General features: G+C 35.3%; 1 protein-coding gene across 1 annotated transcript; it reads left to right on the top strand.

Annotated features, from left to right (window-relative positions):
• The first annotated feature begins 2487 nt into the window (after positions 1-2487).
• Positions 2488-5251, top strand: LOC105966346 (protein DETOXIFICATION 40). The gene is made up of 7 exons (XM_012990906.2): positions 2488-2918; positions 3192-3823; positions 3965-4021; positions 4112-4350; positions 4479-4597; positions 4700-4789; positions 5020-5251. The coding sequence occupies exons 1-7, from the start codon at positions 2598-2600 to the stop codon at positions 5086-5088; spliced, it is 1527 nt and encodes a 508-aa protein (XP_012846360.2). The 5' UTR covers positions 2488-2597; the 3' UTR covers positions 5089-5251.
• Positions 5252-19023: the final 13772 nt, after the last annotated feature.

Genomic DNA, 19023 nt, shown 5'->3' with positions numbered 1-19023 from the left:
AAATAATTGCTGGAGACAGTAATTTAGCAAACGAATACAGTAATATTAATTAAAAATATTTTTTTAAGAATAAAAAAGTCAATTAACAGTTAAATCACTGTCTCCAACAGTTAAATAGCTGTTGGAGACAGTAATTTAGCAACGAATACTGTAATATTAATTAAAATATTGTTGAAGGAAAAAAAAGTCAATTAACAGCTAAATTACTGTCTCCGGCAGTTAAATAACTGCCGGAGACAGTAATTTAGCAGCCAAGTCAGTAATATTAATTAAAAAAAATTTAAGAAAAAACAAAATTATAAAAAAAAAAAAAAAAAAAGTCAACGCCGGAAAAAAAAAACATTTCAGAAAAAAACAAATATTTTCTGAAAATAAAATTTGGGGGGTTAATGTGATATATTTGTTTAAATCCGGGGTCAATGTGTAATATTAAGGAAGTTAGAGCATAATGGGTGAAATTGATAAGAATTAGGGTTAAAATTGGGGTCAAATTTGAAATTAGGGTTAAAATTGGTTAATTGATGAAATTGGGCTAAATTGAGGTGTAAATCATGAAATTGGAGTTGGATTGAGTTTCAATGAATTTGGGGTAATTTTGGGATATATAAAAAGATTTCCATTTTTGCAAATAAGTTTGAATAGAGTGGATTTATTTGAAAGACAAAAAAATTGAATGTCCCTTTTTTAATTAAGTGCCCTTGTTATGGGTCTATTTGCCATTACCCCTTCGATAAATTAAGGCCTAAACATAGGCGTGGGTAAGGGATCTAACCAGATTGGAAAAATTGTTAAATTTATTATCAGTGGTATTGCCCATAAATATTAAACTATTGGTCACATTTATAATATCACTTTGATCTATAGTACCTAATAAAATAAATTAAAAAAAAATGATTGTATTAGATATTCATAATATATATACACACTCACAAAGAGGAAGTGATTTCATTAGCGAAAGTCAACACCTACCACGAATCAAACAAAATTCATTTAAAATACAATTGACAGGATCCACACGTTTTATTAATAGTAAAAATATAAGTCTATCGGAATTTTGCCCCAAAAGTGGTCACATTATAATAGGATAAATTACAACAAACCCCTTAAGTTTGGTCAAATTATAAAAAAAAACTCCTCTTGTTTAGGTAATTACAACCACCTCCCTCAACTATAAATCTTTTTACACTTTCACCATTGCGGTGTCAAATTTAGTGGAATGTTCTAGATTATATGTAATATTCTCAACTTTGTACCCTTTTTATCCAATTCGAGCTCCATATTCTGGAGTAAGGGGATCATAAGATGTGTTTTTTGGCTTGTATGTATCAAATTGTGGTGCATCAGAAACTGCATTATGCCACAGAATGAGTACAAACTATAGAATATTCCACGTAATCTAGAAGATTATGTTGAATTTGACACCATAAGGATGGACGTGTAAGAAGATTCATTGTTAATGGAGATAGTTGTAATTATCCAAATATAAGGGGGTATTTTTGTAATTTGACCATACCATAAAAGGGGTTGTTGGAGTGTACCCTTTATATTAGTTACTTGCCACTATAATATCTCATAAAATATATTAAAAAAAGATTGCATTAGATATCATTAATTACACAATATATATAATATTCATTTACTACACATCCATGACACATTTGTCCCAGTGCCGAAACAGTATGGGCCCGGTCCTTACAAACCGGGCCAGGATATTAATGTCACTGCAATTAATTCCAACTCTACAAATTCATTTTGAAAATGAAATGTTTGTTTTGCATTTCATTTAGGTGTGAAAATCTTAATTATTGATACAACATATACAAATATATGTTCTCTTTAATTTCATTTTCTTTAATCAGGTTTTCATCTTTATTTTTAAATTTTAGTCCATAAAGAAGTTCAAACTTCAAAATTCTAAGCACGTGCAAAAAAATTAAGAGTAAATTACGGCCACACCCTGGAGTAATGTTAAATTACGAAAAAATCGTTATTGTTATTGGGTAATTACAACCACTCTCGTCAACTGTGAATCTTCTTACACGTCCACCCTTCCAGTGTCAAATTTTAATAGAGTCTTATAGATTATGTGGAATATTCTCTAGTTTGTACCTGTTTTACACTCATCGAGCTATACATTTTGAAACAAGGTGATCATATGATGTGTATCTTGGCTTACAAATATCATATTATGGTGCAATCAGAAACTATATTTTTTGTGCATAACGAGTACAGACAAGAGATCATTCCATGGAATCTAGAACATTATGCTGAATTTGACATCATAAAAATGAACATATAATAAGATTCATAGTTGAGAGGCTAATTGTAATTACTTAAATATAAATAATATTTTCTTTATTTGACTTTAGCTCAAAAGGTAACCCTAATTTACACAAAAACTAATAGACAACTGTCAAATTTCTCTTTTTTTTTTTTTTTTTAAACCTTCCAATATCATATTCTAGCCCCTCAATTATTGGCCAATAGAACTAAGACCACGTGACTCAGCATTCCTTTGATTCTATATATAATAACAAGACGTATATGTGAAACCTACATTTGTGATTGGTGTGTGTGTACTTGAAAAAAAAAAAAGAATGGGGTCCTCAAAAAACAAAGGAGAGACTACTGATCCTCTGTTAGAATCTAGCTATGGCGGCGGCGTGGAGGAGGTCAGCTCCGAGCTGGAAGACGTGCTCTGCGACACCACCTTAACACCGTGGCGCCGCTTCCAGAAAGCCATCGTGATCGAACTGAGATCTCTTTTCCGGCTAGCGGGCCCCGCCGTCTTAGTCTACTTGCTCAACAGCGTCGTTTCGATGTCCACTCAGATCTTCTGCGGCCATCTTGGCAACCTCGAACTCGCCGCCTCCGCCCTCGGCAATAACGGCGTCCAGCTTCTCGCCTATGGACTCATGGTTTGTACCTTCTTCTTTCTGTTTTATTTGTCGTTTTGAGCTGATGCACGCATTCCGGGAAAATCATAATAAAATGACTAAATTCGATTTTTTATGAGAACAGTAAGGGCAAATATGAGAAAAATACAATTAATGCTTAATTGGAATTCATTGGAAATCGTGACAATTGAAATTAGAAAAAAATCTGATAAATAAAATGGGAAGGAGGGAGTAGTACTCTGTGTAATTTAATTGAGATTAAGGGATTGATTAGTAATTACGAATTAATTGCAGCTCGGAATGGGGAGCGCGGTGGAAACACTGTGCGGGCAGGCGTACGGTGCGCAACAATACGAAATGCTCGGGATATACATGCAGAGATCAGTAATCCTGTTAATGTTGACCGGAATTCCGCTGACGTTTGTATACATATTCTCTAAGCCATTGTTGGTTCTTCTCGGCGAATCCGATCGCGTCGCCTCTGCAGCTGCGCTCTTCGTGTACGGTTTGATACCCCAAATATTTGCGTACGCCGCAAATTTCGCGATACAGAAATTCCTGCAGGCGCAGAGTATAGTGAACCCGAGTGCGTATATATCGGCCGGTGCGCTGGTCGTCCACATTTTGATGACGTGGGTTGCTCTGTATGTGTTCAACTGGGGGCTATTGGGTGCCGGTTTGGTTCTGAGTTTGTCGTGGTGGATTATCGTTATTGCTCAGTTTGTCTACATTTTGACTTCCGAGCGGTGCAAAAAGACGTGGAACGGGCTTAGTACGCGGGCTTTTTCGGGCCTTTGGGGTTTCTTTAAGCTCTCTGCTGCTTCTGCTGTTATGCTCTGTTTGGAGACTTGGTATTTTCAAATTCTGGTTTTGATTGCTGGTTTGCTGCCTGACCCTGAAATTGCTTTGGATGCTCTTGCTATTTGGTAAGTAATTACTTTTTGAATTTAATATATTTATTTTAATTTGTGTAAGTGACAACGTCTTTTTGTTGTTACTAATTTTTTTATTTAGTTGTTATAATCTGTGAGTGTATTGATTGACTATATGAATTCCAATATATGCAGTATGACAATCCTTACTTGGGTTTTCATGGTGTCAGTTGGATTCAATGCTGCAGTAAGGTTAGTAATTAATTATACATTTATAATAAAATATAAATTGCCTTTTTATTTATTTTATTTATTTATAAAAATAAATGTATTTGTTCATAGTGTAAGGGTGAGCAACGAGCTCGGAGCGAAGCACCCGAAATCGGCAGCATTCAGTGTGGTGGTGTCCACCGTAACATCTCTGATAATAGCAATTGTATTCGCAATCCTCACGCTCGTATTCCGTGATCAGTACAGTTACGCCTTCACCTCCGGCAAAGTTGTTTCCGATGCAGTTTCGGATCTCACCCCATACTTGGCCGTTGCCATTGTCCTCAACGGAATTCAACCGGTTTTATCCGGTAATTACTAAAATATTGTTAAACTAGTTTTAGCGTGTGACGTCATCAGCTTTTCGATTTATTCGATAAAATTGCGTAGGGGAATTTTTATTATTTATATAATGACGATAATTAATGAATGAATGAAGGTGTGGCTGTTGGATGTGGATGGCAAGCGTTTGTTGCGTATGTGAACGTCGGTTGTTACTATGTGGTCGGCCTTCCGGTCGGTGTACTTCTCGGCTTCAAATTCAACCTTGGCGCTAAGGTATGTAGCAACTTTTTTTTTTTATTTAATTACATTAATTTCTTTTTTTATTCATATATAAATTGTTATTGATAATTTTTTTTTGTTTTGTTTTTGTTGTAGGGAATATGGGCAGGTATGTTGATGGGAGGTACATTATTTCAGACATTAATATTGATATGGGTTACTGTCCGAACCAATTGGGAAACAGAGGTACATTTAATTTATTTCACTTTCTTAGTTATAGATAATTCAGTGTGACATAATTTTAAATGTAACTAATATAGTTAAATCTCTATAATTAAACTTCTATAAATTAATACAGTCGGGACTAGCAAAATCTACAGTGTAAATCGGCAGAAATTAAATATACAAAGTACCTTCTGAATACTTTTTGTGAAAAACGAAGTTTCTTATAGCATGAAATTTCTTGAAATTTTCAGGTGAAGAACGCAGGAAACAGGATAAATAAATGGAATGATGTAAAAGGGCAACTTGCGGTAGTTGAATGATACTGACTCAAAAGGGAAATTCGGTTACAAAAGGATTCGATATTGTGTTTTGGCGAAGTTGTGCTAGGAAAATAAATTAATATTCTTGTCGGTTTTGTATTAGTAACAAGGATCTTACTCATCGCTACTCTAGACACGGTCATTCAAATTTTGTTCTTGTACTTACTAGTCCTTTTTATCATCTATTTAGTATTTTTATGAGTGTATCGTATACTGATGAAACGGTTAATCGATCCACAGTAAACTTTTACTGAGTTAACCAAAATCTCAATACATGTCGAATACCGAACTCAAAGTTAGATTAATTATTTCGTAAATATATATGTCTGTCCAACTGCTTCTTCACTATCTTCTTCACCGTACAGTCGTCTACCACATTTAGTTCTCTTTCCGACCACTCAAATTTAATTTCACAGTTAATTACTTAATTATATTGATGGATTTTAAAATTTCAAAATTGTAACGTAGCCACGGAGTAATTTTTATTTTGTTTATGTTAATTTCTCTTTTTGCTAGGTACTTGCTTGGTTTGGTATGCGTTTGAGGTGACCAAAATTATGAGATTACGTATTTGGATTTTCATTGAAATTTTAAATTTTCTCCTGATATTTTAATATTTTAGGCTATTAGGGCATCTCCAAGGTTAGAAGCTAAAAATCGGAATGCTATATCTATGATAGCTGATGAACAGTGCTATAGCACCTCAGTTTTTACTATCCTGCTCCAACCATATCATCTATATTTTAGCATTTTATTATATTTTATTATTTTTTACTATTTGATTAAAATAGATATATATAATTAATATATTTGGTATCTTATATATAATATACAAAATAATAGGTATTCTTTCGATAAATCTTTATAATAAAATTTACATAAATTAATAATAATAATAATAATAATAATAATAATAATAATAATAATAATAATAATAATAATAATAATAATAATAATAATAATAATAATAATAATAATAATAATAATAATAATAATAATAATAATAATAATAATAATAATAATAATAATAATAATAATAATAATAATAATAATAATAATAATAATAATAATAATAATAATAATAATAATAATTATAATTATTATTATTATTATTATTATTATTATTATTATTATTATTATTATTATTATTATTATTATTATTATTAGATAAACAAACAAAAAACTGAATTAAATAAAATTTAAAAATGTAACTGCTAGAAACTTTAACTTGAAAAAAAAGACTGACTATACGTGAATAGTAAAAATGTGGGGTGGGGGCTCCATTATTTTAATATTATATTGGATACCATATGTGAATAGTTAACAGGTATATATACCTGTTGGGTCATTGAATTCAGCAGCCGGCTAAATTATAACTCACTCCGTTGGAGCAAGTTTTATAGGTTTTAGATGGTAAAATATTTATAATTTAGCTTTTGCCTCTCCAAAACCTACAAGGTTGGAGATGCTCTTACAATGTAAAATATGTATATTTGTCTGTTGAATCTTTTACCTCTGCGCATGTTGTACAAAATGATATCTAATTTATCATATAAACGTCTAGGTCAAATGAGTAATAAGAGACTTATTATTTTGTATTAAAAAAAGGTATTTTGAAAATGATATAGTGTCAGATGTGACCTTATGTGATTCATGCATTTATGACAACAAACTCGTGTTTCTTTTCATGATAGCCATTTTCCAAATCCATCTAAGTAAACTGAAATCGTAGAATATATTCATATTGACGTGTTTCTTTTCATGATAGCCATTTTCCAAATCCATCTAAGTAAACTGAAATCGTAGAATATATTTATATTGATGTATGGGGGGTCCTGCTAGTGTTTCAATGCATGGTGGAAACCATTACTTGCTATCCAATACTGATAATTATTCTCGCAAAGTGTTTGTATTTCTTTTAAAACAAAGATTTAATGTTTCTGATAAGTTCAAAACTTGGAAAACCTTGATTGAAAATCAAAATGGAAAAAATAATCAAAACACCTAATTGAAAGAGATAACGGAACTGGGCTTTTTAAAATTTATTTTGATACTTTGTGTTCATAATCTAGCATTGGGAGGCAAAAAAAATTTGGTTCAACAAAATAGTGTAGTCGAACGAATGAACAAATCCCTTCCCGAAAGATTAAGGGCTATGTTATCTAGTTCTGGACTGTCAAAATTATTTAAGGATGAAGCATGTTTGACTGCTACTTATTTGATTAATTGCTCTCCATATGTGCCATTAAATGGCGAGAAACCTGAATTTGTGCGATATGGTAAGAAGGTAGATTTGTCAAATTTGCATATTTTTGGTTGCTCTATATATGTTCACCATAAAAGTGATAAACTTGAACCCCGTTATGTGAAATGCGTTTTCTTAGGTTACCCTGATATTCGTCAATTTGCTCAACATGAGGTGGATAAAATTGCTTGTTAAATCTGATGATGTGTGTGATTCTGAATTATCTTAAAAATTGCATGATTAAACTGTTGAATCTAATTTGCCTAATGTGGATAATTTGTCTGATTATCAATTTTTTAGAGGTAGAACTAGAAGTGAGCATATTAGAAAACCACAATACTTTGATTATTATCATATTTGTCAAACAGATATTCAATGTGTTTGAACGTTTAGATGGTAATGAGCCTAAATCTTATAAAAATATTTTGAAATCTGATACATGTGTTGAATGGTTAAATGTTGTAAATGATGAAATGAACCCACTACATGTTAACCAAACTTGGATTCTTGTGCTTAAGTCTGTCAATTGCTCATTAGTTGATTGAAAATGGCTATTTAAGGTCTATAATGAAGTAGATTCTATTAGATATAAAGTTAGGCTTGTAGTTAAAGGATTTACTAGAAAAGAGGGTGTCCATTACACTGATGTTTTTGCCCGATGTTACCCTTGTCCAAATTATGCTTGCATTAGTTACTCATTAGAATTGGGAATTGAAACAAATGTATTTCAAAACTGCTTTATTGCATGGTAAATTAGAAGAAATGATTTATATGAAACAACCCGGTGGCTTTGTAGATCCTACTAATTAAAAATGAACATATGTGTTAGCTTAAAAAGTTTTATATGGGTTGAAACTAAAGAAGTTGGTAAAATTGTGATGTATTTTCATTCACTGTCTTGTTACAATATATAGAATTTACATGATATATGTTTCCTATAATTATGAACACATAAAAGGAAAATAAATCAATATAAATAAGAGAATATTACATTGAGACTAATCAGGGGGCTGAATAGTGTCACCCCACGTTTATGCTATTAATTCCTAAATTGATTCTCTATCATGCCCCCGCAAGTGCAAGGATCCGGGAAGGATTCTAAGCTTGGTTCGATGCACATGGAATTGTTTACGAGGAAGGGATTTCGTCAAGGAATCGGCTAGTTGATCTGAAGTATGGACATGAGAGATACGAAGAATCTTACGAGCGACTTGGTCACGAACAAAGTGAAAGTCAAGTGCAATATGTTTCATGCGGGAGTGAAACACAGGATTTGAACAAAGGTATGTAGCACCATTGTTATCACAGTAAGTGGTTGGAGATGCAGAGGTAACACCAAGTTCACCCAAAAGATTTGTGACCCAGTTGACTTCAGCAGTGGCAGAAGCAATAGCTCTATACTCGGCCTCAGTAGATGATCGGGAAATAGTGAATTGCTTCTTTGAGCTCCAGCTAATGGGATTCGAGCCAAGGAATACTACATACGCAGAAGTGGAATGGCGTGTATCGGCATCACCGGCCCAATCTGCATCGGCAAATGCATGAAGAGATGACGAAGACCGAGCAGATAGAAATAAGCCATAGTGAGGAGTTCCTTTTAGGTAGCGAAGAATGCGCTTGACAGCATTCCAATGGGTGGCAGACGCACGATGCATGAATTTTGAGCTAATTTGTTCACCGCAAAGTTGATATCAGGTCGAGTAAGTGAAAGATATTGAAGAGACCCAAGAACTTGCCGATACTCGGTAGAATCGTGGTGTGGAGATCCATCATCTAATTTGAGAGTTTCAGAGGAAGACATAGGCGTGTTGATTTCCTTGGATTCATGCATATTTGTTTTACGGAGAAGATCAAGAATATACCTGCGTTGAGATAAGAAAAGACCAGTAGACGAACGAATAGTTTCAACTCTGAGAAAATAACTAAGTTTACCAAGATCCTTGAAGGAGAATCGAGTAGCCAATTGTGAGGTAAAATTTTGAATGGTCCTTGGGTTGTTTCCTGTAAGAACAATATCATCCACATATACTAAAAGATACATGACATTAGAGGTGGTGCGCTGAATGAAAAGAGATGCATCACTTTTGGAGTTAACAAATCCAGCACCAAGAAGAAAAATGTGCAGCTCAGTATACCAAGCTCGTGGTGCTTGACGAAGACCATAGATGGCTTTATGTAATTTGGAGACATGGGTTGGATTTTGATGGTCGACAAAACCTTGAGGCTGCTGCATAAAAACATGGTCAGAAAGAGAACCCTGTAAAAATGCATTATTTACATCTAGTTGATTCAAAATCCATCCACGAGATACCGCTATACTGAGAACAAGGCGAATAGTGGCGGGTTTTACAACCGGGCTGAATGTTTCATGAAAATCGATGCCTGGGCGTTGGTGAAATCCTTTAGCAACAAGTCGGGCCTTATAACGAGCAATGGAACCTTCGGGATTTTTTTTAATGCGATAAACCCATTTACAACCAATAATATTTTGTGTCGGTTCGGAAGGATCAAGTGACCATGTGCCCTTTTTTTTAAGGGCTAGGATTTCTTCATTCATGGCATCACGCCATTGAGAAATTTTATTGGCTTGGGTGAATGAAGAAGGTTCGATTGGAATATTAGGTTGTATAGCATTGGTAGTAGTGAACGGCAATGGTCTCTTGGGTTTGTGGATATTGTTTTGGGCGCGAGTAACCATCCGAGAGGGAATAGGCAATTTATGAGGGGGTGGTGAGAGATTGTGAGTTGGAGTAGGAGGATCAATTTCTTTATGTGGAGAGTCACAAGAATCATCCAAGGAAGATGCTGAAGTAGGAGTACCTTCTTGAGGAGTAGGCATATCTTTTTGAGAAGTGGAGGATTCATTACGAGACGAGTTAGTATCCAAGGGGAGAGGTGATGAATATGATTTTGTGGGTAAATTGTGAGAGCTAGTAGTGGGGACCACAAGAGAAGATGATGTGGTAGGAATTATTGTGGGCGATAAATTGGAGATGGAAGAAGTTGAAATATCCGGGATTTGAAAATAAGTATTTGGTAAATGTTTTTCTGTAAAAAGAGAGAGCAACTTTGAGAAGGACTGGTCTGTAACATCCAACTTGGATGACTTCATATTTTTATAAGGAAATATGTGTCCAAAAAAAACTACATGTCTCGAAATAAAAAAATTATTAGTCTTAAAATCTAAACAGGTGAATGCGTGATGAGAGAGAGAAAATCCAAGATATACACAAGGTCGGGATCGTGCCTCAAGTTTATGATTGGTATAGGGCCGAAGCCACGGGTAACAAAGAGATCCAAAGACACGAAGAGATGTGTACTTTGGATGATATCCAAATAACTTACAGTAGGGAGTCTCGTTTGGGAGAACGGTTGTGGGCATACGATTTATCAAATACGTAGCAGTCTGAAAGGCATAGGACCAAAAGCGAAGCGGAAGAGAAGCTTGGTGGAGTAAAGTAAGGCCGGTCTCGACAATGTGACGATGTTTTCGTTCAGCGGAGCCAACATGTTCTGGGGTATAGGGGGGTGAGGTGAGATGTTGAATACCAAATTTTGCCAAAATACGAGAAAGAGATTGATATTCACCTCCACCATCTGTATAAATAGTTTGAATATGAGTTTGGAAAAAGTTTTCTATAAGCTTCTTAAAAAATTTCAAAAACATTAGAAACATCTGATTTGAATTTTAGTGGGTAAAACCAAGTATATTTAGTAAAATAATCAACAAAAAATATGTAATATCGAAAATTTCCAACAGAAGTAATAGGCGCGGGCCCCCAAACATCAGAATAGATAACTTGAAAGGGTTTGTCACAAGTAATTGAAGAGGTTTTAAAAGTTAACTTGTGACTTTATTGCATAAGCAAGAATTACAAGGATTATTAGAGTCGGAAACATGAATTTTATTGCGAATCATGATTTTCTTCTGAATGGGTAGAGATGGAAGTCCAAGACATTGGTGCCATAATTGAGATGTGAGGGAAGCAAATGCCGAGGGAGAGAAATGGTCAAGAGGAGAGGGTCGCAGGCCACTCATACATGTTGTTTCTACCCCGGCCTCGGGCCAAGGATGCTCTCGTGCTCAAATCCTTCACAAGAAAATCATTGGGAAAAAATTATATGGAAGCATGATTTTGTTTACAAAACTGAGAAACCGAGATAAGATTTTTCCGAATCATTGGTGCACATAAAATATTATCTAATGTAAATGAGGTAAGAGGAGAGTTAAGGGTCGAAGAACCGATATGAGAGATATATTGAGATACCATTACCATTGCCAACTATAACATCCTCATTGCCTACATAGTTGGAGTGCATGGAAAGATTTTGAAGATCGGATGTAATATGATGTGTAGCCCCGGAATCCAACACCCAATTTTTGTTGGTATTGTTCGGGTCTCCATCAACAGTATATGCCTCACGTCGAGAGTTTGTCGAGGAGGGCCGACCGCGAGAGCGACATGCTCTTGCACCGTGGCCTGGCTTATCACACAGTTGACACACAATGCGAGTTTTCCCTCGTTGTGTCTGATGATAACTTGTGTTCCAAGAAGGTGAGAAGGATTGGGAACTTGCACTAAAACGTGTACCAGGAGAGTTGATACGCTTAAAACCTACGTATGAAAAACCGCAAGTGTACAGTATCGCGTTTTGTAGAATAGTGAATTCCAGATATCGATCCACAGGGAATTAAGTTCCTAAATTTACCAAGTACCGTAATTATACTATCCTAAACTTTATCTAGACGATCAAGAATGGAAGGGGGAAATAAAACTAAAAAGAAACAATAATAAAAACAACGGTCCGCCAGTAAAAGCGAGGAATTCTGACGTGTGATGGCTTCTAGGGTAAAATCCACCAGTATACTATCGATAAAGATCTACAAATCCGAATCTATTGTCAATTCTATGTTCGCTAACCCATACACTAAAATACCCTAACCCCCGTCTCCAGTGTAGTTAGAGTCTACCCACAGGTCCGACGTCTCCGTTCAGAACCTGATATTAAGAGAGCATTTAGGTTAAGTCCTTAAGGGCTACCCGAGGTGCATCACGTCTCCGTTTCCACAACCCGAGCTATGTTTTCCTAAAATCAAACGAGAAATTCTCTCTCGAGTTCATCCCCATTTAGAATCAATTCAACTGTTGGCCAAATAATCGAAAGCATTTAATACAAGAAAACATAAACAGAATCAAAGAACGACAAATAGATCACAGATTTGGAAATGAAAATCAATATATACAAGGTTTCATTTCCCTAAAAGAAAATGCTCAGTTCATTACAAACATAGCATTCAAATGAAGAACACGAGAAATCATAAACTAAACGTAAAGAAAAGCTTATGAAAAACCCGAGTCGAAACCCTCGTCGAAGCTTCCCGCGAAGAACTGGCGAAAACCAAAGAGAAAACCGAAGAAGAAGTCGAGAGATAATCGAGAATTATAAAAATGAAGAAGAGACCTTCTATTTATAGTAGGAAATCAAAGAAAAATATCTTGTCTCGAATTTTGTGCCCAAATCGCGATCTGGTCTTCTTGGATTGCGATCTGGCAGCCTTGGAAACTGCGCACCGCCTTTCCAGATCGCGATACGGGAATGGTGGATCGCGATCTGGTTCTTGATAAAAAAATGAGCTCAATCGGAGGTCGTATGCAAAAGTTATGCTTGAAATACAAAACAGTGCCACACCCGCGATAATGCACTTTTGCACGTGTTTGGTTTGATTTTCGGCTTCGCTTCCAAAATCGTTTCGAATCGGCAAAAATAGCTTCTCTTTACCTAAAATATAAATAAAACAAAAACAACATAATATATACAAATAAAGCCGAAAAATCGGACGAACGAAGACCAAAACTCGAAGAATTGATAAGCAAAAATCGTGCAAAACGAACACTTATCACACCCTCAAACTTAGATCTTTACTCGTCCCGAGTAAATCAAAACGAACCTACAACCAAAAGGAAACAAAACAACAAACTATATATAGGCCACTGACGTAGGGAATCACGATTGCATTTAGCGTATGTAACAAGCCGTTGAACCCCTGGGTACCCCCAAAGGACGAGTTGTGTCTCGTGAGGGTTTTCAGACAACACACCCACAAAGTTGCCGGATTGATCAAAGCATTGCAATTAATTCGAAAGATGAAACGAGCTAGATAACCTAAAATCTTAGAATGGCATACGGCTTAAGGTATTCGACTTTCTTACCGACACAATTAGTTGTTTCTACACCAAAATGAAAGATAGACTCAAGAATCCGTAATTAAACAATAAACACAATTATCGAGGGTTTTGAGTAGAAATGTGGGTGAAAAGTGAGTTTTGATTCTGAAATTCAAAAACTCGAGTTGGGCATAAGTAGGTCTATTTATTCAATAAGAAAAAATGACAACAACAATATTTTTTCGGTGATTTTCATCACAACTTTTTCTTTTTTCTTTTTTTTTTTGAAACGAGCATAATCGTGACTCGTGCAAGGCTCGACACCACTGTGTTATCTCCCTGACCCATGTATCGAACTTTAGTCCAAGAAACCCCCAAGCTCGACAGCTCGAGAGACTTAGGCGACGAGGTGCACCCAACGGGTTAAGCTCGAGTCAGAAAGGCGGGGAAATCAGAGCGTGAATCACAACAATACCACAAATTATTATTTTTCTCTTTTTTTTTTCATAAAATAAAAATGTAAAGACCATTGATAGAACTTTTAGCCAACAACTGGAAATCGTGAACACATAATTCAATTCTAACTCGCCCCCCAAACCTCAGAGTATTATACCCCTCAGAAAAGTGCGCTCAAGCTTAATCGGAAAGGATTCGAAAGGCTATCCACACAAGTTGCAAAAACGCAGTCGGAAGGTACATCTATAATTAGCCGGTTATCCATAATTTCAATTTTAAAATCAACTAGCCCATCTACTAATTCATTAATTGCTTTGCTTCAATAGAATCCGGAAATGCAACTTACACTCGATCCTAAATGAAATGCATGTGACAAACATAACACAATTACGGAAATTGAAGTACATAAATGAAACTAAATTATATGATATGCATGCAAAAGACCAAAAAGAAAAATAAGCTAAACTCACCCCCAAACTTAAATCATGCATTGCCCTCAATGCGAAAAATAAAAGATATGAGAAAGAAATATGCCCTGAACAGTCGTGTCGCAGATTGATCAGTGTTCTACGGTTACGAAAGTGTTCTTTGGTTGCACGTGGTGCCGTGGATTTTGGCACCGAGGGCGACTTGCCGGAGTTGTTTAGATTCCCGACTTCTTACTCTTCTTTACTTGGGGACGAGATATCGGCAAAAATCAAGAAAGCAGATGAAATTTAGCTTTAAAATTAAAAAAAAAAATGCAAAAACGACAAAAATAAAGAAAATAAATTTCGAGAAATAAATAATGGGTTGCCTCCCATTCAGCGCATGTTTTACTGTCGACGGCTCGACACAATTTGGAAGGATTATGTCCAATCCAAAGCCTTGTAGATTGCGCGTCCATCCATCAGTCTTGATACATACTTTGCAACCATATCATGGACTAGATTGCAATCTTGTAATGACCATCCCAACCCATGGCGCTTTTCGTTTGCTTTGGAAATCAGTCGGTAGGAGACTAGGATGGGTTGCTTGCCTACCAATCTCTCAAACTCGTATACAAGATATTCGAGCTTTGGAGTAAGCTCTACCTCAAATTTGAAACTTGTCTGCTCGCTCACACTCAAATCCGGAGTAGCAATGTGGATAGGATTTTGTTCGTCAAGTTCCTCTACCATCATCTTCATCCCACTCTTATCACACACAAAAGTATCTACAGAACTGGGATGAATAATTCCCTCAAGGTATTCAACCTCATCGTTCATACGAAAATCTGTAAATACCTCGTATTCTTCATATAGGATGGTCGGATGTGGTTTGTGAATGTGACATCTCTGAAAATTTTCAAAATTATTCACCAGAAACTGGAGTTAGTCTTGTAAATAGCATAAATGCTCATTTGTTTGTGCAATTCCATATTCTGGGTTCAACCTTCGATGTCTTTCAATATCCTCCAACTCTTGTTGAATGTAATCTGCTCCGGATTGAATCTCGTAAAGAGATATATCAAAAATCGAGGCCATCAATGTATACAAATCTGCTAAAACAAATAAAAAAAAATCAAAACAAAAATAATGAAAGAAAAAAAAATGCCTAAAGTAAAGCAAGGATAGTTGGTAACGATATTAGTAAATTCAAGATTAACTAATTCCCCGGCAACGGCGCCAAAAACTTGATACGCTTAAAACCTACGTATGAAAAACCGCAAGTGTACAGTATGGCGTTTTGTAGAATAGTGAATTCCAGATATCGATCCACAGGGAATTAAGTTCCTAAATTTACCAAGTACCGTAATTATACTATCCTAAACTTTATCTAGACGATCAAGAATGGAAGGGGGAAATAAAACTAAAAAGAAACAATAATAAAAACAACGGTCCGCCAGTAAAAGCGAGGAATTCCGACGTGTGATGGCTTCTAGGGTAAAATCCACCAGTGTACTATCGATAAAGATCTACAAATCCGAATCTATTGTCAATTCTATGTTCGCTAACCCAGACACTAAAATACCCTAACCCCCGTCTCCAGTGTAGTTAGATTCTACCCACAGGTCCGACATCTCCGTTCATAACCTGATATTAAGAGAGCATTTAGGTTAAGTCCTTAAGGGCTACCCGAGGTGCATCACGTCTCCGTTTCCACAACCCGAGCTATGTTTTCCTAAAATCAAACGAGAAATTCTCTCTCGAGTTCATCCCCATTTAGAATCAATTCAACTGTTGGCCAAACAATCGAAAGCATTTAATACAAGAAAACATAAACAGAATCAAAGAACGACAAATAGATTACAGATCTAGAAATCAAAATCAATATATGCAAGGTTTCATTTCCCTAAAAGAAAATGCTCAGTTCATTACAAACATAGCATTCAAATGAAGAACACGAGAAATCATAAACTAAACGTAGAGAAAAGCTTATGAAAAACCCTCGTCGAAACCCTCGTCGAAGCTTCCCGCGAAGAACTGGCGAAAACTGAAGAGAAAACCGAAGAAGAAGTCGAGAGATAATCGAGAATTATAAAAATGAAGAAGAGACCTTCTATTTATAGTAGGAAATCAAAGAAAAATATATTGTCTCGAATTCTCTGCCCAGATCGCGATCTGGGCTTCTTGGATTGCGATCTGGCAGCCTTGGAAACTGCGCACCGCCTTTCCAGATCGCGATACGGGAATGGTGGATCGCGATCTGGTTCTTGATAAAAAAATGTACTGTGAGACCCCCCACATCGCGATCCAGGAAGGCATGATCGCGATCTGGATCCTAATCAAGAAAACCTTCTGTAAGACCCCCCAGATCGCGATCTAGGAAGGCTGGATCGCGATCTGGGCTTCTGCGCCAACTTAAAACACTGTTTTGACCCTTTTTTAGCCTGAATTTGACAAATTTTCATTTCACAAAAGTTGTAGATCTTGAAGTGAGATTTCTAAGGCCACTTGAGTCAGCTCAATCGGAGGTCGTATGCAAAAGTTATGCTTGAAATACAAAACAGTGCCACACCCGCGATAATGCACTTTTGCACGTGTTTGGTTTGATTTTCGGCTTCGCTTCCAAAATCGTTTCGAATCGGCAAAAATAGCTTCTCTTTACCTAAAGTATAAATAAAACAAAAACAACATAATATATACAAATAAAGCCGAAAACTCGGACGAACGAAGACCAAAACTCGAAGAATTGATAAGCAAAAATCGTGCAAAACGAACACTTATCAAGAGTTTCGGCGGTAGATTGGTTGTTGCCGAGAGTGATTGGAAAAGGAGTTAGGTCGTGTGGAGTAACCATGATCCATATTGTTGTAGACATTAGGTCCTCCTTGGTTGCCCTTGCCTTTATAAGTGTTTTGTTTTTGAACAAGTTGGGCAGTAATTTGTGTGTCATCGTCTTTGGACTCTCCATGATTGAGAATCATTTCTTTATCAAGATGTTTATCGTAAAGATCCTCAAATGATATTGGAGAATCACGAACTCGAACTGCCATTGTTAGTTCTTTAAACTCGTCAATAAGGCCATTTAGAGTGTAGGCCATTATTTCTGCATCACTCAAGGGATGACCAATAAGACCAAGATCATCAACGAGACCTTTTATCTTGTTCATGTAAGTAGCGACAGATTTTTCTTCTTTCTTTGTGCTCATCAAAGTGGACAGAAGAGTGAGCTTACGAGTATTAAAACGATTGGCATAACTTGTCTCCAATTTTCTCCATGTTGCAGCGGAAGTAGAGCAAGTATTAATCGTTGGACCAATTATGCTATGAACAGTCGATTGAATTGCTAATAGCACAAGTCGATCTTGTCGAAGCCAAAAGGATTGTTCCTGATCATTTGTTGATGGACATGGTGAGAACCATCAACATAACCCAACAGACCATAACCGAATAGAAGATTTGTCATTTGAGATTTCCAGGATCCGTAATTTCCTCCATCTTTTGCTAGTTTGAATGGAATTTGAGATGAGGCATTTAAAGAGATTAGATTAGTATTCAAAGGGGAGAGAGTATTTTGAAATATTGGGGTGGATGTGGGGGTGGTATCTGTAGGTGGTGATGTAGAGTCTGTGGAGTTTTTGTACCTTATGTCCTTTATGGTTTGTGTACTATGCTCGATATTGCATATGTAATTAGTTGTTTAAAATATACTGTATTTTAGTTTATTATATTTAAACAAATGTTACATATTACTTGTTCAATGCTCCCGTTATTCCACAATAACTGTCTCTTTTTAAAAATATTTTTGTTCCATATTATCTGTCACTTTAGATTTCCAATACTACATTAAATACATTTTTACTATTTTAACCTTATTAATGCATCTCTAAACATTAATTATCTCTTATAAATCATTAAATGATAAAGGTTGTTTAAATTATTTTTGTATGATTTTCCTAAAATCAAACTACATTTATTGAATTTCTTAATCTTTGTGAAAAGTGAAAAGCGACACTTATTTAGGACTTACAGTTAAACCTCTATAAATTAATACAATTGGGACCATCAAAATTTCATTAATTTAGCGAAATATTAACTTATCGATAAATTAATAATTATTAATTTATACATTAATTAATAACTTATTAATTTATGAAATTATTATTATTATTATTTTCAATAAATGTATCTTTTAATTTTTTACATGTATATTATTCATTGTATCATTAGTTCAATGCACTATAGAGCCCGTTTCACAAACGGAAGCTCTTAAAGCAACAATGGTGTAGAATGATTTTATGTTGAGTTATGAGAAAACTATACCGAAAGTTCTAACCGTGTTAAGAAAAGTGAGGGATGAGATTGATGGTAATGTGAACTTCAACAAGAAACAAGCGATAATTAAATTAAATTGTATTAAGCCTTTATAAATATATACATATGTACTTGTACCATGTAATATAAGAATTTCGTTTTATGCATTATTAATTTATAAATTATATGGGGCTTCTTAAAATTTTCGAATGTGTATTATCTTATAAATTTAGCGAATTATTAATTTAGCACGTTGTCCCCGAGTCGGGACCTGAAAATTTTATTATTTAAGCGAGATTATTAATTTATCGGGTATTAATTTATCGAGGTTCTACTGTATTTAGGAACG

The sequence above is a fragment of the Erythranthe guttata genome, chromosome 13 (genome assembly GCF_056151865.1).
Source record: "Erythranthe guttata isolate IM_541 chromosome 13, IM_541, whole genome shotgun sequence".
NCBI classification, from domain to species: Eukaryota; Viridiplantae; Streptophyta; class Magnoliopsida; order Lamiales; family Phrymaceae; genus Erythranthe; species Erythranthe guttata.
This window is presented reverse-complemented; position numbering and strand designations above follow the sequence as displayed.